The sequence below is a fragment of the Cyanistes caeruleus genome, chromosome 3 (genome assembly GCF_971803275.1).
Source record: "Cyanistes caeruleus chromosome 3, bCyaCae1.hap1.1, whole genome shotgun sequence".
Lineage (NCBI taxonomy): Eukaryota > Metazoa > Chordata > Aves > Passeriformes > Paridae > Cyanistes > Cyanistes caeruleus.
Genome location: NC_141703.1, coordinates 15,101,214 through 15,125,372, shown reverse-complemented (window position 1 = coordinate 15,125,372; position 24,159 = coordinate 15,101,214). Strand labels below are relative to the sequence as shown.

Genomic DNA, 24,159 nt, shown 5'->3' with positions numbered 1-24,159 from the left:
TATTGCACCAAATAAAAATATAAACAGAGATCATTCCAACAGTCAGACAAATAAAAAGGAAAAAAATTAATCCAAGTTTACCTCAAATAGCCTCTGTGAACAGTGAATACAAAGTTGCTATGATAAAAACCTAAAACTTACACATTACTCTGCATATAAAGCCTATACCAAAGTCTAAAAGTAATAAAATATGCACATTTTATCCCTTACTTCTAGAAATGGAAAATGGCTTAAATTTTGCATGGATTTTATCATCCTGGTAAGTATTAGAGAATTCTTTACATTCTCACCAGAGGGCACTACAGACTGAGTGATACCAAAACACATTTTAAGGTACTCACACTTCAGCATTTCATTTCAGTTGGACTTTCACAGGATCATAGAATGGTTCAGGCAGAAAGAGCCCTTTAAGATCATCTAGTCCCAACCTTCCTCCCTCCATAGGCAGGGGCATGTTTCACTAGATTAGGCTGCTCAAAGCCCTATCCAACCTGGCCTGGGAGTTCCAACTTAATCCAGAAACAATTCCTGCTTTAGGGAAACCTTTTACAGACTGTTCCCTTTAATCTTTTCAACCTATTTTCATGGTGATGTTGCAACTGTTTTTTTCAGTAAAATGTGTGAAATAAAAACAACTTGTCTTTAAGTAGAAACAATTATCAAAATTACTGTAAAATAAATGTAGGAATAGATACCAGCTAAGTAACAGAAAACAAGAATAAAAAAAGGTTTTCTTTCCAATTCCCTGGTGTTAAGCTACTTGGGAAAAACATGCTAATAAAGTTCTAAGCATCAAAATTTTTGTTCTCCTAAAATATTAAAAAGATTTATTTTCTCACCAAATAAAATAAAAAAAAAAAAGAATGTTAAATAATTCTGTGGGCCTTATAAGCTTATGATCTTAAGGAGATGAAGACATGATGGGTTTCTGTGTTTTCATTTAACAGGAATTTTTTCTCCATGAAATATAAATAACTGAGAATCTGAATGTGTTTGCATTAAGACTTTAAATATTTCACAGTATTCAAAAGCAGAATTATCTAGTTCTAGATACTAAACTAGATATTTTTTTTTATAGGCATGCTTTCTCTAATCCTGGTATAACATAAGAAGATCAGCTTATTTTATTTGATGTGACAGAGCATACACATTTCAGGATTGCAGAATTCAAGCAAAATTTCCATTTGGTTACTATTTTATCTGCTGGTCCTATCTGTCAGCCAAAAAACCCCACAGATAATTCACCTTAAACAAACCAATCCCCTTTGCACCAATTCCTGTAATGGTATTAGCAATTTAAGTTGTTTTTGAATAAATACTGACAAAGTTTTCTTCACAGGTGCACAGTATCATGCTAAAATCACAAATGTGATACTACTTTTTAAAATTATCTCTGAGCACAAGGCACAGGTCAGTGAGTAAGTCTTCTTTATTAGGTGAAGTGGAAGAAGCTATAGTAAGAAACAGATGTAGGCATACGAACAAAATATAATGCAATGGAGAAAGAAATCAAGGGTTTTGCCAAGGGAAGTAAGATTTTACAGACATATTATGAGGTATTTTGAAATTATAAATAAGCACTTGGACAGGGAGACTGGATAGCTTGTATTCAGGTTTCTAAAATGTTTCTGAAAAGATTCTTCAGGCCATGCTTTAAATAACTTTTGTCCTGCTTTCAAAACAGGACAAAAGTTCTGTTACAGAACAGTAACTATTACATAAAAAGGGTAAAATACTTATAATGGTCTGGCACAGGAAGTTTCTAGGTAATGTTTTGTTGGAAGCTGTGTGCTTCCTCCCTTCTTACACTGTTTCCTAGGCATCCACTAAGGGCCTCTTGTCAGAGGCAGGATATTGGATAAGAAGGACATCTGATTTAGCACAATATAGCTCCTTTTGTTTATATACTGTGTAACTGAAAAAGACCACTGATAACAATCAGAAGGAAAACCCCCAGAGGACTGTGCACTGCAGAAAGAATTTGGTCTCTTGAATATCCATTGTTTCAATCCAAACACCTTCAGAATTAAATTACATAAAAAAGCTGAAGAAGAATGAAAACTTCCATCTTAAGCAAAATTCAAATATTACTGCATTTCTTCTTGAAACAGAAGAAAGATTATTTCTTGCAGAATAATAATTTCCAAAGCAGACACTTAAATGCTGAAATATTTTGGCGCTTCATATTAGAAACATTTAAGTTTTGACGTGAAACTAAATGAAAAATTGAGCACATCAGCAATGAGTTTTATTTTTATAATGGTATATGGTGCTCTAGAGCTTGAGACCTGAAGGCAAAATACTCCTTATCTTCTCAGAAAGCTGTAATAGCACACCACTATAATGTGGAATATGCAAGCAATCTGCCCCGTGGGTCTGTATTAGAAGAAAAACTTAATGTTGAATTCTTACAGATTTCTACATGATGCTACTATATATGAATTCTATGTGTCTTCTTACACTGGATATCCTTCCTTAATTTCTGCTTGGGGAACTGATCTGAAGCAGAAGTGAGAATTACAGCCTTTCTTCCTTTGTGGGTTTAAGGCTTTTTTTTTGGTAGTCTTCTATTTGTGTATTGCTGTTGCTGTGTATGAAAGATGGTTCCTGCTGGAAGATGACTGATGATGATAAAAGATTAATTACAAAGTAAAATAATTCAACATATATTACAGCTGTTTAATGCTGCCTGGATTTCTGTTCTCAATATAAAATATTCATCATGCTCAAGTTCAGGTAAGTGCTCATATTCTCATGTTTGTCTTCCTGCTTAAATGACATAAACTCTGTTGTGAATTAAAGTAACTCATGAGCCCAGCATGCAGCACTAAAAGCACCCCAAATGCTGATGCAGGTTCTATTCAGCACAGCTCCTTTCAAGTAGCTTTATTGTCCAATCACATGAAGCAGAACAGAAAGTGGGACTGTAATTGTGGTATCTTGCTTACAATAAGATAAGCTCCCTGGTGGATTCCCCTGAATATCTACCTTACTTTCTCTGTTCAAGAAAAGGCCAAACAGTATGATATCAATAAAGTGAAGATAGGTTATAGTAGATCAACTTCATGCAGAGTTGTCTGGTGCTCATCTCCACAGTATTTATGAGCTGTTGTTTTAATGACTTCAAAATGTCTAACCATCTCCTTTCAGCTGAGCTCAGCTTCCTGGAAATGGTTTGCTGTTTTGCCTGAGGTTTGGTTTGGGGGACCAGAATATTTCCCTGCAGTCTAAGAAAGTCATTAAGCATATGCCTTTTAAATTTTTAATCCTCTTTAATGAATAACCAAGGAAACAAAGGCAATTTTCTTTTTGAGTTAGATCATCAGAATATACTGCTACTGCTCACTAAGCAAACCCTCTATCCTCCCAGCTTATGTTATGCCTTGCTTTTTAAGCACAAAGTGTTTCCATGGTCAGAACAAATAACACAAGGAAAAAATATCTAGACAGTTTTCATACAGAGGCCAGACAAAGACACTGGGTAAAAAAGAGTGAAAACCATGCACATGGAAAGATTTTTGTCTATTACTGAGTAATACTTGCTACTGTCCTTGAAAATTACTTGGGTAGTGTGCTAACAGTGAGTCCTGTGTAATATAATAGTGTACAGTAAAATTGCTTTTGATTAATGCAGGCAAAATCAGATTCAAAGTTAACTTAGCAATCAAAAAACTTCCTTGTTTCTTGAAAAATACAGCCAACATTAAATAAATTATTCTTGTGCTAGGATTTATGAAGGATGAATGATTTAACTCCTTAGAACAACACTGTGCCACAATTTAAGCATCTTTAAAAGCAAACATAGACATCCCAGTAAAAAACTAGATACTGAATAAATTGCATAGGAACATTGTTTTATTTTTAAATACTGAAAAACATGAACATAAATCTAAAACATATAGCTTGTTGTCTCTCAAATTAGAAAGTGATTCACAATTATAATACAGTAAAGGATGTCTTTAAAACACTACTTACATCTTTCAGGGTAATAATATTTGGATGCTGTCCATAGCGCAGCAGGATTTCAATCTCTTCTGTTGGATCTCTTTTACTCTTGTCAATAATCTGTAACAGCATGTACAGACATAGGCGTAATTCTTTCTGTGAATCTAGAGTAATGCTTTGGTATGCTTATTAGTATCAACAGTTAAGCAGAATTTATAGTTGCAAAAGGCATGGATTATAACCAAATCCAAGTCTGTTGAACTGGAAAAGCAAGGCAAAGCAAAAAATATTTGGAAAAATGAAAAAGTCTCTTTTGAAAACAGTTTTGGAGGATAAGTGATCTGATCTCTTTGGCTGTGATAAATAATGCAAGGCTGTTCAGTAGATCATTCAGTGATCCATTATTTAATAAAACAGGAAATTCCTAACTTAACACTAGATACTTGTTGGATGATGCTAATGAGCTAATTTTCACAATGCTAATCTCAAACAAATATTTGATGCAGCAAAAGAAGGCAGGAGAAAAAGAGAACAAAAAATTTTAAAAAAGTAAAGATTTCTGAGAGTAAATTCAAACACACTTTCCTTATTAAAGTACATTCGGCTCTACGGTTCACCTTGTTTAATCAAGCAAAACATTGTTTTGCCCTACTTAAATGTATTCTTGTTCTTCTCACCTTTTTCCTCTCCTGAACTGCAGAATTTCCTATAATGTGTTTTCCACTGTTGTGTTACCCCTTCATCCTTATGCCCATACTGCTACCCACCCCCTGCTAACACAGCAGACACTGATCATCTTATTCTTTTCTTCAAGATTCCTTGAGGAAAAAAAATGCCCTAAGAGAGGCAATAGAAAAGTGAGTGAATTTTCACAACAAATGTTATAGCTGAGGGAATTATCAGCTATGACAGGACTTTCTTGCAGTTTCAAGAAATTACTTCAAATTGAAAACAGAAAAGTCAAATCAGTTCCTGGCCAGAACAAGAATAAAAATAAGTATTTAACTACCAAATTGAAACTGGAAGGTTTCCAGGAAGCAATCTACATACTTAATTCATCTTTGTATTTTACATAATTAAGTAGCAAGCTGTTCAATAATTCAAAAAGAGAACTGCCTCATAGTATAGGATTTAAAGACTGGGGTTTTTTTCCCACTTATAAAGCCTGCTAATCCATACTCTTGCTTTCATAGTAACCATTTTGTCCCAGGTTATTACACAGAAAGACAAAAAAATCCTATCATTGCAGTTCTGGGAAATCTATTGATTTCAACTGAGAATTTAATGTCAAAGAAGTGCTAGAAAGCTCTATAGAATAACATAAGAACAACATTAAAAACCTTGCTGAAAGCCAGGAAGCCAAAACAGAGTTGAAGTTTATTCTGGAAGTTATACCAGACTGAAGGCTGTTAAGAACTCCTTACCCATTTGAGAATTTATGAATTTACTTTTACAGTTGCATAGAAAATATTTTTATATTAAAAAAAGTTAATCTCTATGTTTCTCTATGGCAAATAAAAGATGGCCAATGCTAAAATCTGAGAAGTGCTGTTTATAACAAAGTAATTACCTTTACAGCATATTCCATGTTTGAAGCTTTATGAACACATCTCTTGCAAACAGAATAAGAGCCAACTCCAATATCTTCCTTTACTTCATATCCATCAGTAAACTGAATGCTGTTCCTGTGCAACTGCTACCAAAATAACATCATCAATTGATGAATATTCTTAATATATAACTGATTTTTTTGTTAAAATAACTTTTAAAAAAAACCCTATTGATTTGCTTAAAATTTTAAACTGATGACTCTACTAGTCAAAGTGGTCTAAATCCTCACTACCTTCTGTTCAAATTAGTATAAGAGAAATTATATATTAGACATATTGTAAATAATGCACACTGTATTCTAGAAATGGACAACATTATTTTTCTGATTGCTGCTTTACTAATTTAAAAATACAAACTCCAAATCAAAGAAAATCAGAAGACTTCAAGATAAAATACTGATACAACAATGGTAAAGAAGTATCAATGTTTTTATTATCTGAAGAGACAGAATGCCAGCTGGAAAATTCAGACATACTGAATGGAATTAGATTGGCTGGAATTGCATGGAATGGCAGTCAAAAATCCTTTCACAGAAATAAAAAGCTGAAAGGAGGACAAGTGCTCACTCTTGTAAGGGAAGGAAATGGTGTTCTAGTGTATGGAGTTTGTGCAAAGGATGCAAAGCATTTGCAGGAAACCATCTGGGTATCCTGCAGCACAGAAAAGAGGAAATAGGAGTGAGGAAGTTGTTGAGGGGCACAGAGGAAAGGCAGTAGAGAGAGACCTTTACAAGAGAAGGAAATCATATACAAAGAGCAATAATACCATCTACAAAACTATGTGGGAATGAAGCAGCACAGAGAAGCTTTGCAGAAACTTCTAGCAAGAAACCAGGATCAGAAATAATTCTGATGCATATATCAAATCAGAAAGCTCATTGAGAATAAAAAAGTATCTAAAGTTATATTTTAAAAAAATGTTATTACACATGAAACAGTAATGTGTAGAAAGCCACGTTACAACAATTCTAGACGTAAGTGTTAAAAAAATACAAGGACTATTCATGTTCTGTATAAACTGCTTTTAAAAATTTTCTCAGACATTTGCAAATCACCAGTGCAGTGAAAAATACAAATAAACCAAATCATACACCACACCATTTTATTCCTACCTATACATTAAGAAGTTTTCAACACAATTTAGATCATGAGTTGGCTTTCATGACTCAGTAATTAGAATTATTAAAAGCAGAGAGACAGAAATACAATTTCTGCAGAGGTCTCCTCTTCCAGGTGCCAGCCTCACAATTATTAATGCAGGACACTCTACTGGAGTCATTCAAATACATCAAGAAAGCTTGAGTGTGCACTGTAACACTGACTTGCATGGTACACTGAAATCAGTCTCAAAATAGCACAGAGTAGCAAATTAACTTCAAGTGGGCTTGGGAGGGACAGAATATGTCCTAGGTCATGGATGCCAAGATGCAGAGCAGTCCAGAACATCTAGATACCATTCACAATCATACTCCAGTGCCTCCTACTACTGCATTGCAGGAGTCAACTGACATTTTCATGTATGGGGGAAAAAAACCAATAAATCAATATATCTGTTATCCACTCCACCTTATAGTTATGGCTTGACATTAAAGAGTTAATACAGCACAGATGGTAGAATGTTTTCTTTTTAGGTTGAAGCCTATTTGGACCTGTAGCTGCTCAGTAATTAAACAGGTCCTGTACCTTCAGAGATTTTGTTTGGATAAAAATAATCTGATCTTTACTTTTCTTGTATAAAAGATGATAATGATTTTGTCATGATACTTAATTCTGTGACAAGGAAACAATCCATCCACAAGAGACAACACTGATTTTTGTTATTAGATGTACTCACCTGGACAATTGAATGCACTCCAACTGTCTGCATTGCTTGGCTTTCATCATCTGATGCAATAGCTACAAAACTAAATCCCCGAAAAAGTTGATGTGCATTAGCGCTGGGTGGAATACCAGGCGAATCTGAAAAACACATCATCTACTTACAAGCAGTTTTTAATATGTAGATATGAGATTAAATACTGAATTTTTGGTAGCACCTTGGATTCGTAAAGACATCTATTTCTAAATGAAAACATTTGAAATTCAAATTCTGTATTTTAAATATGTAAATTCATTCATATCTCTTTACCTTTTGGAGTTTTTGCTGTAAACTCAGGGTCAAAATAAAATGTATCTTCAGGTCTGCCAGTTGCAGGTTTAAAAGGAGGATGAATTTCTCTCCGGTACAATTTCTGAAGAGATGGGACACATTGTAAATGGAAAAGTTATATGATACCATAAAAGACTTAACCAAGAAATTTATTGATTGAATTTTAATTAGATACTCACATTCCAATCTATTTTGGAAAAGAATGCATGCCTCTTAATTTCTTCTACTCCATCTGGACCTGCTCCTTTTATAAGGAAGAAAAATATCTATTAATTATTTTCTTCTTGGTCAAAGGAATAGTTAGCAAAATCATATTTCTTATTCTTTCTGCTTTAATTTTAGATGTATGACTAGCAGAAATGATAATACTTTGGTGATCACTTGAAGGGCAAATTACATTCTTACTTTAAAGCCTGTTTTATACAGGAAACAGAATTCTAGTAAGTTTATTAATCACTGATGTTATGAATATTATGATCAAATTTAAAATATTCTGCTAAAAACTTTACCTAATCTGTTTGCTGGATTTCTTTTGAAGAGCATTCGCAGGAGACTCTGTGCTTCAAGACTCAAGAACTGGGGCATTCCAAGTTTGGCCCTAGAGAATAAAAATAATTAATAGTATACAAACATATCTAAATAAGAATTAACTCCGCATTCCCCCTGTCCTTTGCCATTCAACAAGTCCATAATAAATGAAGTAGCATCACTGAGAAACTGCCTTCAGACATCAGACACAGAGCAAAAGTGCTGTCAGTCATGTCAACATCTTGGGGTTTTTAGTAAATTTTTTTTTTGAGTAGTATATTATTTTCAGTAATGACTCAGAAACTTAAGTACAGGATAAGGTAGAAAAACATGTAAAGAATAGCTAGAGGATAACAGTTCATAAACTTGTAAATTTTCAGAATATGCTTTGATCCACTTATAGGCTCAGTTACTAGCAAATGATACCAAACAAAACATTCTGATAGTTATATAATAGAAGGGCTAAGAAAAGTATCACACTATGACACATACCAAGATGACCCAGGAAACAAACTAGAATACTGAAACTGAATTAAGGCAGGACAGATATTTTGGGATTAGCTGGTTAAAAAAAAAAAAACAAACCAAAAAAAACCCCAATTCTCTTTTTCTTTTTGCCCCCCTCCCCAGTCTATTTCAAATAATACTTTCACAATTTGTCAGTCAGATTTATGTTTTTGTAATTCTTTTATTTAATTTTCTTTTGTAATCCTTGTCATATTTTTTCCTCTCCATTTAACATTGAGCCTCCATTCTCTCATTGTTACCAGGGCTTACTTTTTCTTTTAATTATAATAGTAAGGAGGGATATCATTCCCTCCTATTCATTACTAATTCAACCTGTAGCTTGTGTTTTTCTGTAACAGTCCATGACACAAGCTCTGTGTTTCAATCAGAACCTGATTTGTTGTGCATTCCAGGTATTTGTCGATATTCAGCCCTGTGTCAACTTACGAGTAAGCGCATACATGCTGCCACTGATTCACTATTCATTACTTTAAAACTAGAATTTACTAATTTTTCCAATCCTATCAACATTCAAAAGCTAGGGCAGGGAAGAGGAAAATCTGAAAAACTTTGGCTTCTTTGGGCTGTTCAGTAACATACTACAGACAGATCAAAGCCACCAATGGGGAGGAGAAATGGGCATCCAATTCTTCCTGACTGGTATGCACCACCACCTTTCACAAAATCCTGTATCAGGCACATGACAGAGAAGGAAAGCCAATTGCCAGGTCCTCAGAGTTCCTATATTATGCAATTACATGAGTGACAGCAATTTTTTTCTGACATTCCTGATGGACAATGACAAAATTCTATATGAAGGCATACCTCTTAAGCAAAGGAGAAAGATGTTTAAAAATTTAACTTTGCTGCTGCAACTTATGATTTCTTTAAGCTGCTGGTTTCCCAGTTTTAGGTAAAAGCACAAGAATAAAAAAAAATTTGTCTTGATAATGATGTGAGAAATAAAGAACCCCCCAAAAAATTAATTGTAAGAAGAATGTATTTTCTGTGGATTTTTAGGAACAGAAGGTAAGAAAAGCAATATACCGTAAATATACACTATGAAAACCAGAATTCACATTCACACCTGTACATTTTAAAGTTTTATGAAAAATTTAAGGAAAAAATACACTAGGTATGTGCAAAATAAAAAGAAAACATAGACCAGAAAAAAAGTGTGAACTTATCAGAAAACACTTTAAAATATCTTCTGGTTTTCAGCTGCTTATATAAACAAAAGAAAAACACTTCTATGCAAGATAATACTCATAAGCATAGGAAACATTAAAAGAGGGTAAAATGTCTATATATCATAGAACACTTTCTGTGCAGCTATTTGAAACCATTAACAACTGCAAAGACTAGAAGGTGAAAAAAGAAAGAAATTGGAAAGGGCATTAAGAGATACATTCTCAAATGAATTCTGGAAGTAATTACAGAATCATAGAAACCTGTAATGGCTTAAGTTGGAGAAGGCCTTTAAGATTATTAAGTCTAACCATTAAGCCAGCACCACCCAGTCCACCACTAAACCATATTCCTATGTGCCACATCTTTTTAAAAAAACCTCCAGGGATGGTGACCCTGGGCAGCCTGTTCCAATGCTTTCAATGAAGAATTTTTTCCCCAATATCCATCTAAACCTCCCATAGCACAACTTGAGGTCATTTCCTCTCATCCTGTTGCTTCTAACTATGGAGAAGAGACCAACCCTCCACCTGGCTACAGTCTCCTTTCAGGTGGTTGTAGAGTGATAAGGTCTCCCTTGAGCATTCCTCGGAATAAACAAACCCAGATCCCTCAGTGGCTCCTCGCAGGATCTGTGCTCCAGACCCTTTACTGGCTCCATTGCTCTTCTCTCGACTTCCTCTAGCACCTCAGTGTCCTCACAGTGAGAAGCCCAAAACTGGGCACAGGATCTGACGTGTGGCATCACCAGTGCTGAGTACAGGGGGATAATCACTGCCATGGTGCTAACAGACCAGGCTGCCATTGGCTTCTTGGCCACCTGGGCACACCTGGCTCATGTTCAGCACTTGTTGACCAACAAGTGGTCCCTGGTGCTTTTTTGCCAGGCAACTTTCAGCCACTCTTTCCTAAGCCTAAGGTATGTTCCCTTAGGCTGTTGTGACCCAAGTGTAGGACCTGGCACTTAGCCCCACAGGACCTCATCCTATTAGCCTCATCCCATCGTTTCAGCCTGTCCAGATCCCTCCTAACCCCCAGCAGATCCATACTCCCTCTAATCCAGGTTGGGGGCACCTGCAAACTGACTCAAGCCCATTGCCCAATTTGTTGATAAAGATGTTAAACAGGACTGGCCCCTCGGGAACACCACTTGTGACTGACCAAATCAGCTGGATTTCACTCCATTCAGCACTGCTCTCTGGGCTATGAATGACTATGAACATTGATTACCTGGAGAAATGCAAGGATATTCTACATGGCAGCTGAATACAGAAGATATTTATAGCAGCAGTGAAAAGACTGTTGAGGAACAGAGCAGAGTCACACGCAGGCAAAGAGGAGAGAAAGATGTGACTCATGAGACACAGATAGAAAAAAATGCATGGCTCCTGAAACGAGAGTGCAGCAGAACTATCTCAGACTAGCTTCTTGTAAATAGGAGGTGGTCAGAAGGAGTTTATGCTTGCTGTGAATAGATAGAACTTTTTAGTTAAGACATTGAATAATCACAACATGAAGATTTGATCTGGCATGGTGCTGAAGCAGCAGAAGAAACTAGAATCACTAAGTATATTTGCAAATAAGATGAAGAAGAAAAACAAGGGCAAAGAATAACATAACATGTATGCATTATGAAAGCAAAAACCAGGAAAAAAAAAAGAGTGTGTCTTCTAGTGGTTTTCACATTCTAATTACATAGAGAAAAGATGAAAAAGTTCCATATATTTATTTTTCAAAACAGGCTGTTAGTGCAAAAGGAATTCCAGCTTTGATATATTGGTAGACAAGTGGTTAACAGGACTGAGAACAATGATAAACAATGAAGCAGAAAATAAATGAGAAAACTAAGATAATCTTATGAGCTTCCATGGAAAAAATGGTATTAGTTAAAAATAGACGGAAACAGAGAAGTGAATCTGTGATATGAGGAAACAGACTTGTTTGTACAGTGTTTGGCTACAGTCCCAAAAATGGGGCTGTTATGCCATAGGTTGTATTAGTTTAGAGAATATATGGGGAATTGGCAAGGAAAAAAGCAGACCTTCATTAGCAAAAACAAGAACATTAACTGCATGAAGGAAAGCAATTCCCACAATAGACCTAATGCAAAATCTATGCTGAAAATAGCAAAGGGGAAAATTGGAGCTTAGGCGAGTCATAGGAGAGTACAGAAGGGAAGAGTATTGGGAAGGCAAGTTGTTGGCAGCACCATTAATATAAAGAGGTAGGATGAGGAGCTGGTAAAATAAAGAAGGATAAGGAGTGAAAACACTTTCTCAAAAAAACTCCAAAAACCTAAAACAAAGAAAAAAAAAACAACCCAAAAAGGAAAAAATGCACAGGTTATCAAAAAGGATAAGAAAGTTAAAAAATACTATGGAAATAAGATGGGAGAGATCATGTGGTTGGAGAAGTTATTATTACAGATTAAAGAGCTGCTATGAAATCCTTTGTACCTAGTATGGTAGAGGAATAGTGAAGCAAATTAGATAGGCAGCAAAGGGAATTAATAATATGGAATAGGGAGTGAGGATTTACCAGTACCTTTGAAAATGAGGGAGGAGTAGAAATTAGATATTGCAGCCCGGAGGGCATCCCTGTAGAATACCTGATGAGATATATAAATAAGAGTGTACTCACTTGAGAATCATAGTCATGGTTTCTTTTCTGTCTTTCCCTTGGAAAGGTAGAGTACCAGTGAGCATTTCAAACTGTATAGAGTAAAACTTTCATCAATTACATTACCTGGACAAAATCTAATTTTTGACAAAACTACTTAGCATCTTAACCTTCCAAAATTCATGCATGTTAACAATCAAGTCTGCACAAAACAATTTCATTGTACAGTTTCAATTGCTAAGAACATTGAGCAGCCTTTGCCATTTTTAAAGCTGCAAAATATTTTCATATATTGATAACTTGCTTTACATCCTTTTATCTGAACAACTTAGACTATAATGTTCTGTGTTTCATTTCTGCCTAAAAAGTTTGTTCTAGGAAAACTTCATCTGTACAACTGTATTTTTAGTTTTAAACAAAGGGGAGAAGGTAGGAAAAAAGGTTTTCCTTTCAAAAGTTAGTGATGGTTTCTCCTCATGCAGAAATTTTTAAAAAGGTCAAAATTTTGAAAATTGGCATGTACATAGCCTTAATTGGGAAGGGGAAAAGGTTAGCTGATTGACAAAGACATGCATGATGAAAAGTGGTTACTATATGCATACAGTGGAAATAAAGCCTGAAGGAACATGGAAGAGCTACACAGTACGTGCATGCACATTCTACAGTGCCTGGCAGTAAGCAACAGACACTGCTAAAATACTGATTTGTTCTGAAAGTGACTGAGTAAAAATAGATAAATATAAAGGCACTCCTGTTAGACTGCATGAATCCCTGCGTACTGCAGGGATATCGGATCTAAGTGAGGCAGTGAAGATCTAAGGCAGCAGTCATGGCAGCCAACACTTAGGCAGAAATCTGTTTTTTTTTTTGTTTAAAGATTGCAAAATAATTTAGTTCAATGAAATTTCATGGCATACAGTTAATGACATCAAAATTCAAATAATTATAAAGGAATCCTCTGAACAGCTAATGCAAACTTCAGTCCTCCTGAACACAAGGTATCCCACTATTCCCCTCTTTTCTGGTATGACCCAAACATTCAGCCTCCTAAAAATAAAAAATGTATGTGGATAACTTGAATAAATAATGTGTGACTATAGTATTTGTAGACCTACAATAGGAGCATGAAGTTGCACTAATAGTATTCTTTAAAACACCATTTTATTAAAATAAAATTTGAATTTCTTACTGCCATCTCTTCACTACTGCGTGGATATTTTATACTCTAGATAATATTTTGTACAGATATATTAAAAAAATAAAATTTAATAATAATGCAAACACAAAAAAAGCCTACTTTTAACTTTAACACTTAAGACAATTGTCAGGAAGATGTGAGAGGGATAGGCCAGAACTATAAGAAGAAAAAAAAAATTGTTTGTGGTTTAGAAAGATCTTCACAAGGTGCACTTAAAAAATTAAAACCTTTTTAAAAAGGTAAATTTGGAGTGCTCCACTTACACTTGCATGAAATACAGGTTCTTTAGCAAGCTCCTAATTTGTCATAAGGACACATATTTGTATTAACAGCTCAACATGTGTATTCTTTGTCGCCCCTCCCTAATACTATATTCCAACATTAATAGGCCAATAAGACTTAAAGAATAAGCCAACATTGGCCTTCCCTACTTATGTTTTATTTCAGGAGGAGAGTACCTCAGTGCTTCAAAAAACTTTAAATGAATGTTTTTACTTGTATGGCATTCCTTAAAACTGTCACTGTTTTGAAGGACAAATTGGAATATAGTTCTCAACAATGGCTTAAGCACACTTTGTGTCTAGCAGCTCAAGAAGCCAAACGATTTGTTGAAATATTTTTAAAGTCTCCATTTCTATATCTTCTGTTCACTCTAGTTACTGTGTACTTACACCACACCAACCATCACTTGAATTTTTGATCAGCTCAGAGATTAAGTATGAGTTAAAAGTGGATACTTACAGATTGGTTATGAAAATTACAAACAATAAATGCAAGCAACAAAAGTATGTCCTAGAAAAACTGCACTATATTTCATATACTGCTTTACAGAATTTTGTTTTTAAGGTCATATTTTTGCATTCAAAGTAGAAGCCAAAGTATTTAACATGCAGTGCACTTAAGACTGTGAAAGCCACACCAGTCTCAGCTAATATCTTACAGCAATTTTCAATTATACCACATCCACTTGATAAACACCAAATTATGTTTTCCAGCTTTATAACTTAAAGCTGAAGTATAATTATGTTTGGGTTATCAACAAAAAATATTCTGAAACTACACTGTAATTATCTTTTAATTGACTGTTCTTAGTGATATGTGTGGTTGTGAGGAACGTGTGTGCTTGTCTGGAGAGTTCAGTTATCAGGTGCTACTTTTACATAGTCAGTTTTCAGATCATAACAGCATTCTAATCATTGTAAAGCAATAGGATGACCTATATTCAGACACAAGAGTCCTTCTTGTACTATAAAGCACACACATTAGTTGTACTATTACAGTTATGTAGCAGAAGCAGTAAGAAATGCATTTATACAATTATTTAATTTCCATGTCAAAAATGCACACAAATATTTTAAGTATTAAAAGTCTTTCAAGCATTCCTTAAATCCAAACATGATCTATTATTCTTTTCCAATTCAAATTCCATATGCATAATATTTCCTCTGACCCTGCAACTTGACAGTAATTGCCCCTTGCAGAAACACCATAAACATAAAAAAAACATAAGCAACTGAGAAACTATATCCTAGATCAGCTCAGTGTCATTTAGATAATTTTGATGTGTGAGAACAACAGTTGTCATTATTCCACTAACTTGTAATGATAGTGTAGACTCTAATTAGAAAGTTACCAATCTCCTTTTTCCTCTTGAACGTAAATTCAAATTTAAAATTTGAATATGAATTTCTTCCCCACTTTGGAATGTACGGCATTTTTCTGTAAACTTCTGTACTTCTCTTGTTCCCCATAACATTCAAATTACTACAAAGTATTTGAATTAAATAGTAATAAAAATATGGCATATTATTGGTGTTGATATGATACCTAGTCCATGTTCTTGATCAAACTCTGTGGTGTTATTAATTTCACGCATTTTAGACTTCCTTTGTAGTTAAAATTCATATAAAGCTCACGTTAGGGGTCAGTGCTTGATTTGTTTTATCAGACCTGTCAAATCACAATTTTGCTATTATTTACATTTACCAGAAACCTACCATTAAAACACCAAAAGACCACCAGTCTGCACTCTGTGTATGGCCTCGTCTGTTAACAACTTCTGGGGCCATATATTCCACTGTTCCACAGAAAGAGTAGGCTTTTTTTTCATGATCAATTGACTCCTTACTTAAGCCAAAATCTGCAAGGAGAAAAAAATAATTCCAAATGTAATTTTTTTAAAAAAACCTTTCATGGTTGATATTTTCACCTTAATATGAAGTGTTATGCTTTCATCATTCGTATATAGAGCTGAACACTAATATGGGAATTACAGGATTCTCCTTCCCTCCCCCCATTATCATAGGTCCATAACATCAGATATACTTAAAAGGTATAGGTATACTAAAAGGTAAAGGTGGTATCATATTGCAATATTTACAGATTTAATTTATTTCAAGCTAATTACACTACTTGCTTCCACAGCTAAATTACCCATCAGTTAAAATTACTTATTTTCTCATATTGGTTTACCAAAAGGAAAATGCAAAGACTTAACAATGAACAGAAGTTATCCTAGTATTGCAACTCCTTTATTCACCTGTCAATTTGATATGTCCTTCCTCATCAAGCAGGATGCTAAAAAACAATAAAAATAATATAAAAAACCAAATTAAAATATCTTTTAAGTGTTGTTTCAGACAACATACTGACAACATTTAGGAACAAACAGTAGAGGATACACAAAGACAGGGAGAATTAAACATGCATGGAAATGAATTATTAGAAGATACATTCAAATGACACATTTTCTTCTCCTTCTACTCTTTTATGTTTAAGATTATGAAACAAGTTTATTGGAGTTTTATTCAACTATTTGATGAAATTCAGTATGTAGTAATAGTTATGGCCATCTGCAGCACATGCAGCACTATTATAATTGTTAAAAACAGAGGCAAAGTTCTATGTCTCTTATACCAGCTATGTTTTCATATGCTTACATAACAGGTATTAATTTGTAATTACTATTTCAAAAGTTATCGATCACTTCAAGTAACATTGAGTAATAAATATTCTCATGTTGTACCAAAGAATAGGACCCAAAGCCACTGTACTCAGAGCACACCTTAGGCTTTCACCTCAGTCACAAAAAAGGCCACACTTCCCCGAGATGCCAACTGTTCTTGACCACCACTGAATATCACTGCATTGCAAAGCATTCAAGAACTGGATTTTGTAACACCTCCTACACGGTGGATTTAGTTCCTCTACCTGCCTTTCATCCTGGGGCTAAGACATGTCCCAGACCCCATCCCCTTCCTCTTCCACTCTGCAGTAGCTCCCATGGTGGGAACCATTAAAGCATGTCCTCAAGTGCCATATGCAAACATTGTCTTCCTGCCCAACAGCAGATCAACACTTCCACACAACTTGGTGTTGTCTGCGGGCTTGCTCAGAGAGCATTCAATGCCCTCATCCAGATCTCCAATGAAGATGCTAAACAATACTGGTGCCAACACAGAGCCCTGGGGAACGCCTCTAGTGACCATCCCCTGGCTGGCTGGATGTAATTCCATTTACCACCACTCTCTGGGCCATCCAGTCAGTTCTTTTACCCAGTGAAGAATGCACCCATCCACACCATGGGAAGCCAGTTTCTCCAGAAGAATGCTGTGGGAAGTGGTGTCAAAGGCATAGAATCACAGAAGATAAGGGGCTAGCTAACATGTATGTCTCAAACACTGGAAGTCACACGGCTCTGGGGCCAACCGCAGATTGTCGGTAATAACAGATAAGAACTGCTAGTAATAAGCAAGGATTGCTGGTAATAACACTGTGAGAAAGAACAAGACGTGCCCAGAGAAGAGGCCATGCAGAGATAGACCAGCTCTTTTCCGGGACCAACATCCTTGTTCTAATTCCTGAAGATAAGCACAACCCGGTACAGCACAAGTGTGGGAATGAGGTTGAGAAGCAGGCATGGACTATAGGGGAAGAAAAGACTGCCCAATATCCCCAAAGACCCCCAAACTTTCAGACAGTTTGAAAGAACTGTCTGAAAGACAGACTGTGCCTAACAACTAACTTGTATAAATTAGCTCATAAACCTCCCTCACCTCCCTCTGTTCAATTTATATAGCAAATTACCAAGTTCAACAGTTGTGAAAAAGTGCACAGGAAGAAGTGCTACAGAAATGAAATTAATACACTGCATTTCTCACATAGGAGACTTACTTTTCTGGTTTCAGGTCCCGGTATATTATTCCAAGACTATGTAGATGGTCTAAAGCAAGTGCTAATTCTGCCAGATAAAATTTAACGTCATCTTCTGTGAACATCACCTGAAAAAGTAACAATGAATGTATTTCACATGTGAAATCTGAAAAGGTTACACCAGCACCAACAAAACAACAACAGTGTTTTTCAGAAGGGTTTCTTACAATACTTGAATTCATCTCTACACAAAACACTAGAAAATTAGAATTTCTTGGTTACACAAAAACTAGAGATTTTATAACCCACACTATTACATACTTTAAATACTTGGATATGCTTGACAAAAAACTTTTAAAGGCATGATTCTTTCTGAAAACTGGGAGATTATCTGTTTCTGATTGTTCAAGAAAACAGACAGACGTGTTGTAGTGAAACTGAAGTATTTCGGAAGCACTTAAAGAATGTCTTGGTTGGATGGGACCATTTCATTTGCAGACAACAAATGGACCAAAGAAGTCCAAACGCCTTCATGAATTTCATCCATGAAGTAAGAGAGAAGCAAAGTGTATGTATCTTGGTTTTGGAAAGAGTGTTTCTAGGTATTTTGAGAAAGAAGTTACAGCGATGGTAAAAGCCTCAAGGTGCAGTCTGAGATACAACTGTAGAAAAGGCAGATCAAGGAGTAAACTACGTGAACAGCATGCATAGGAGCACAGGGAGGATCCCAGGTAGCAATCCCACTTTTTGGATTTGGAAGATAAACTACACTCTGTTAACGTTCATTGAAATGAACATATTGTACCAATATATCAACTGTTGTGATCTGTGACAGAATATATTACAATTCAACTCTTCTGAGACTGCAGAAAAAGGTAAAACTAAAACCAGAACCTGTATGATTTTATTTTATTTCAGTTACAACTCAATTATTTTATCTGCTTTGTTTTTAGAATCTAAGATGGATACCTAAGATAAAGCATATAGACCCAGAAAAAAGAAATGGCAATAAGGAACAAAACTGACTATTATTTAAACAAGAGTTAAGAATGGAGAATACGTTTCCTCCTTAGTAGTTTCATGAGAGAAAGCGATACTGAAGCTTGTACAAAAGGTTGTTGCTGATGTTACTTCTACAAAAGAGCCAATATTTAGTGCAGGTATATTCAAGAAAGGAAATCTCTATAAGAAACATTTAAAAGCTCAAATAATAAAAGATCCCATGAGGAGGATAATACACCCACACTACATTCTTTAAAACCGTTGCATGGGACTCATCTTTACTAACCTTAAACATCTGCAGTATAGACATCTAGCTTTGAATTAATCATCTTTCCCTTTGTAGTCAATAGGAAAAAAGCAACAACTTGTAGTTCATCTGAACTATCTCAAAATCACATGGAGTGGTGTTATGAGGATGACATTAACACATCCAGCATGCCTGTTTCACTCACCAGTTATGAACACTTTGCTTAGATTCAGGTACCTATAATGAATATTGGTCATCTAACCATGTTAAATTTTATATAATATGAGCAGCTCAAGACTAAGAAATCATCAGCAGGAAGCCAATATACTTTCTTTTTGGGGACTCAGTAATGAACTATGAACTTTAAGAGAAAAGTATCTCAATTTTAGAGCACTAATAACTTATTAATTATCTGTGGCAAAACAAACAACAAAGGGTAACTTGAAACAGCATCATCAAAATAAATGTAAATTTATAATTTATATGGTCAACACAGAAGTAATGTACATCTGTATACAAAGTAAATTCCATTCTACTCTCCTCTTAACAACCATAGCTTTGAAGTGGTGACCCAGATACTGTTGTAGCAAAAGAATATGGAAAGCAGCTACAACTGCAAGTCCAGGCTACCAGATACACACTGGATATAGTGTCTCTCCTAAGAGATATTTGCTGTGAGTTTTTGAACATGAGTAATGGAAAACAAATTTTTCAAAAAATATAGTGATCTATTAGATGCTAACATTTATTTTAGGAACAATAATCAAATTGAATTGAGGTAATGAAACTCTTCAAAGTTATTATTTCTTATATCTGTAAGACATATTACCATTATAACAGAGGCAAAGCATTCACTTTTTGGAAATTAATAAAATAAGTTGAATACAATTTTCTTTTTAAATATTTGCACATAATGCAATTTTGTGTTCATGGATTAAAAAAAGAGGATCTTCTCTATCCCTGAATTCTGGGCTTTAAAACTAGACATAAATTTACTTTATATAAATCCAGGTTCAGAGTCTTATATTTAAACACGGTAGCAACGGAAGAAAATTAGGCCAGGTATAAAAAGCACAGAAAGACTGCTTGTCTAAGACTTTTTTCAGAAATAATGTAAACTGCCATCAGCTGTTCCATGAAGTGATGGTGCAAAAAACCCCAACCAAACAAAAAACGAACCTGGTTAAAAAGAGATTAAAATTTTATTCCATGAAAATGGAATTTGAAATGTAAACTCTACTAATACAGACACTTTACAGTCAAATTCTATCAACAGACAATTTTTCAAATTTAAAAAGTGTACCTCTTTGGATAAACGTGTAAACAAGTCTCCTCCCCTGAGAAAATCCAAAATAAGATACAGCTTCCCTTCTGTTTGAAAAGCTGAAAAGATAAATTAAAAAAATTAAATATCACCTAACTTTATTCATGATCAGAAAAATAATATACCAAATATCCTTATTTTCATTATTAAAATTAATTTCTCTTTCTCCTTTATGGGAAAACACAGTGAAATTAATTAGGTAACTGATCCCCTACCATGGACCAAGTAATTCCTATGTATGCCATATGAAAGTAAAGCAAATCACCAATAAAATTCCTTAAAAATAAACTTAGGTTAGCCAGCGTTTCGTTCCAGATGTTAAAGTAAGAAGCCAGATTTAAAAGGGCAAACTAGTAACTAATGAACCTTTAAAAATCTCTAGAAACTCAGCTTAACAGGGACATTTACTGTAGTTTGCAAAAGAATGGCAAATAAAATAGTGAAAGGTACATGAGTTAAGCCACATTAGAAAGTGAGAGACATGAGGTTTAACTGTAGGAAAAAAAAAACCAGCTAAAAGAAAAATATGAAAAAACCCCAAACCAAAACAAAACAGAAACTCCCCTTTTTTTTTTCACATGTTAGAAGTACTGATATCCTCTCATCTTAATGCATAAGTATTCTGTTACAGGTGCTCAAACTATTAAAATTAAAAGGCTAATTTCCACCAATTTCAATGCAAGTGGAATTAATGCCATTGCATACATTTTCTATAGAATCAACAAAGTAACTGTAAGAAGTAAATTTAAAAATGTATGTCACACAAAAGATTAGAGGTTTTGGAAAATAATGGCTAGTTCTTAATAGATAAACGCTTTTAATAACATAAAGGGCTACAGAGTCTTAGTGCCATAAAAATATATCACTGCAGGAAGTCAGTCGTGCTTTTACACAAGAATTATTACAGAGCAAGTCTTTGCACAATTGAGACTTAACACACTCAAGTTCTATGATTTTCAGAACCACAAAGCAAATATTAAAAACTTGACAAACACACATTTTCATGCTATAAAAATGAATATTTCTGCAACTCACCATAATGTAACTTGACAATAAAAGGATGGTTAACTTCTACTAGGATATCACGTTCCATTTTTGTCCGAACCCGATCTCGAACTACAACAGAATGTGTGCAAGATTTAAAAAATAAAAAATTACATTATGACTCAGTATTTCTCATATGTTTCCTGATGTTCTTCCCATTGTGTCCTGTAATATTATAATTGTCTGCAGGTCATTATACTGTACACAGCTGAGAACTGAGAGAATTCATTCCACATTTTTTTCTAGTAAGTATCTTTATATGTTTTGATTTGCTTCAGTTTTTGCTATTGACAAAACCTAACACTAGGCAAATAAATTTAACAAAAGCACATGAGAAAACAGCCACCCCTCCTTCAGTCTGCTTTATCCTTAGTTAACCTTTTAAACATTACAGCAAAACTGCTACAACTATGTATAGAAAACATTCTGCTACTGAAAAGCATAGAGAATTCAAGTCAGAGCAAAACAAACACAGTATAAATAAAATACTATCATAAAGATATTTATATTGGCTTAACTCATAAAATAACTGACACTAATAAAATATTAAGTCCTTTACAATTTGGAAGGCGTTTTTTTCATTTCCTTTATTATGAACTTAAAATTAAAATACTATTGGTTCAATGTAGTGTATACTTCAGATTATATTTTTTGATTTTAAGGACACTTATTGAGAGTAAATGTGGATGGAGGAATAGATCAGACATTAGAAGCAGTTGCTGCTCAAGCTGTCTGTGCTGTCTCTCCATGGCTGCTCTGAATGGGACATGCAAGTGCCCCAGTGCCACCAGAGATTAAACCCAAGCAAGCACCACATGCCAGCAATGCAGGAATACAGGCAGAGCAGTCAGCTGAGCACAGCACCTGCTTCAGCTGTTCTCCACAGCTCTCCTGCCAGCTCCAGTCAGGGCTTGCTTCGTATCTGAAGCTCTGCATCAGCCAGGACACAGACAAAATTTGGAACTCTGCACAGGGGAGGAGCTATCAAAGTTCGCTTTCAGTGGTTTAAGGTGCTGTGTTTTCCTCTTTCCCTCTATTCTACATTTTCTTACTGCTCCTTTCGTAAGTCATGTACCTTCCTGAAAGAAGCACCCCAGAGCAATGAAGTCACATCCAAAGTTTAAGTTGATGGCATTCCTTGTACAGTTAACAAGCCAGAGTTCTCAGATATTAAAACATAAGGCAGAAAATAAAAAAAAAAAAACAAGAAGCAAAATTCTGTTCAAGCATTTATCTATCTTTTTCCAGAAACAGGCATTTGCAATAATAAAATACTTATGAAAAAGTTACATAGATATGTTTTCATGAACAAATGAATACAACTATGAAGTTTCCATCTGCCTGCAGAACACAGTCCTAAAAATGGATCCTCATGAAATAAGTGCTCAAATACAGAGCAAACATCACATTTGAATGGTGACCTTTGCATCTAAAGCCATTAAAATGTCACAAGACAGTTGTGCAGCTTAACTGTTTCAGCAGTTCATCTGAATTACACGACTGAAATTCAGAATATTCTTCGGTTTTTTTAGGCAGGTTCAGGTGAGAAATAAATTTATGAGACTTTCAAGTGCCTGCAGTGATGCAACAGTTACATGGAAATTATGGACTTAACAAATCCACAAGCAAAAAAAGTGTAAAGAACTGAGCTCAATTCAGACATTTGCATAAGCCGTTATTTGACCTGACATCTGATTTTTGCTTGCCTGTAATTTCCATATGTGTTCTACTGGAAGCACTGATTTTTCTTAACACATTTGATTCCAGATGCTCTAGCAATGTTTTGGCTCTGTTTCTCTCTCCACATCAGAAAGGGGGACTGAGAGATAACACCTTCTATCAGAGTATTAATAAACTAGTCTCTGAAGTAAACAAAATTATATGTGTATATATATTCTTGGATCTGCTCTAAACATTAAAAAGTTGGACTGTGTAGTTACATCAGTGTGTTCTGGCTAATACAGCTGCATTTTTATAAAATATTCTCTAATTTTGATTTGTGTATCAGGTACACTGTTTTCAAGTGTGGTCTTTTTATCTTTAATTATAGAGCACAAAAATAACTTTGTGAAATAGATTTGAAAGAGTTAAAGAAACACAAAGGCAAATCAAGTAATATACCGCATTATTTAAAAAATATAGTATTATATATATATAAAAAGTTGCAATTTTGGAAAATAGAATTAATTCCATTTAATTTCATATTGAAGTTTCAACAGTAACCTTAATTTGCTTTCAACTCTATTCTTCCTAAAACATTAATCATAAGCAAGCAGTGCATGAAAAGCATCTGATAATCCAGAAACAAAGTGTTGAGAACCATGGCATCCTCCTGATGGTGTCACCTTTCTGCTCAAGCCTTTTGCATCCTTGAATTCTTAGTGCCTCAGAGTGTCTCCTTTCCCAACTAAAAGTCATGCTCCCAGTTTCTGTATTTATCAGTCTCTCCCATCTGTAGGCAAAACTAGGACCACAGCTTGGACTGGAATTTTTACACAAGATTAAACTGCAATCAAAAGGTGAAGAAGAGAAGCCCTCAAACATCTTAAAAAAAGCAACTGCTGAGTGACCTTTGACCAATCACGAGCTATTAACAGGCTGGGGAATGAAAGGCTGCTGAGGGTATTAATGTACCTTAAATGAATG

At 34.8% G+C, this 24,159-nt stretch overlaps 1 protein-coding gene across 4 annotated transcripts in view; it reads right to left on the bottom strand.

The window, feature by feature from the left end:
* RPS6KA3 (ribosomal protein S6 kinase A3) overlaps nucleotides 1–24,159 on the bottom strand; it is a 74,049-nt gene that overhangs the window by 11,679 nt on the left and 38,211 nt on the right. For 2 of the 4 annotated variants that reach the window (XM_086879921.1, XM_086879923.1), the window contains 12 exons: nucleotides 21,505–21,585; nucleotides 20,449–20,528; nucleotides 17,918–18,024; nucleotides 16,284–16,321; nucleotides 15,742–15,884; nucleotides 12,568–12,638; nucleotides 8,214–8,302; nucleotides 7,884–7,948; nucleotides 7,684–7,786; nucleotides 7,390–7,514; nucleotides 5,516–5,641; nucleotides 3,976–4,065 (listed from right to left, as the gene is read on the bottom strand). In XM_086879921.1, the coding sequence (XP_086736047.1) occupies nucleotides 3,976–4,065; nucleotides 5,516–5,641; nucleotides 7,390–7,514; nucleotides 7,684–7,786; nucleotides 7,884–7,948; nucleotides 8,214–8,302; nucleotides 12,568–12,638; nucleotides 15,742–15,884; nucleotides 16,284–16,321; nucleotides 17,918–18,024; nucleotides 20,449–20,528; nucleotides 21,505–21,585 (1,118 nt within the window). The remainder of the gene's footprint in view (nucleotides 1–3,975; nucleotides 4,066–5,515; nucleotides 5,642–7,389; nucleotides 7,515–7,683; nucleotides 7,787–7,883; nucleotides 7,949–8,213; nucleotides 8,303–12,567; nucleotides 12,639–15,741; nucleotides 15,885–16,283; nucleotides 16,322–17,917; nucleotides 18,025–20,448; nucleotides 20,529–21,504; nucleotides 21,586–24,159) is intronic. The other 2 variants (XM_086879922.1, XM_086879924.1) reach the window with 1 other exon arrangement.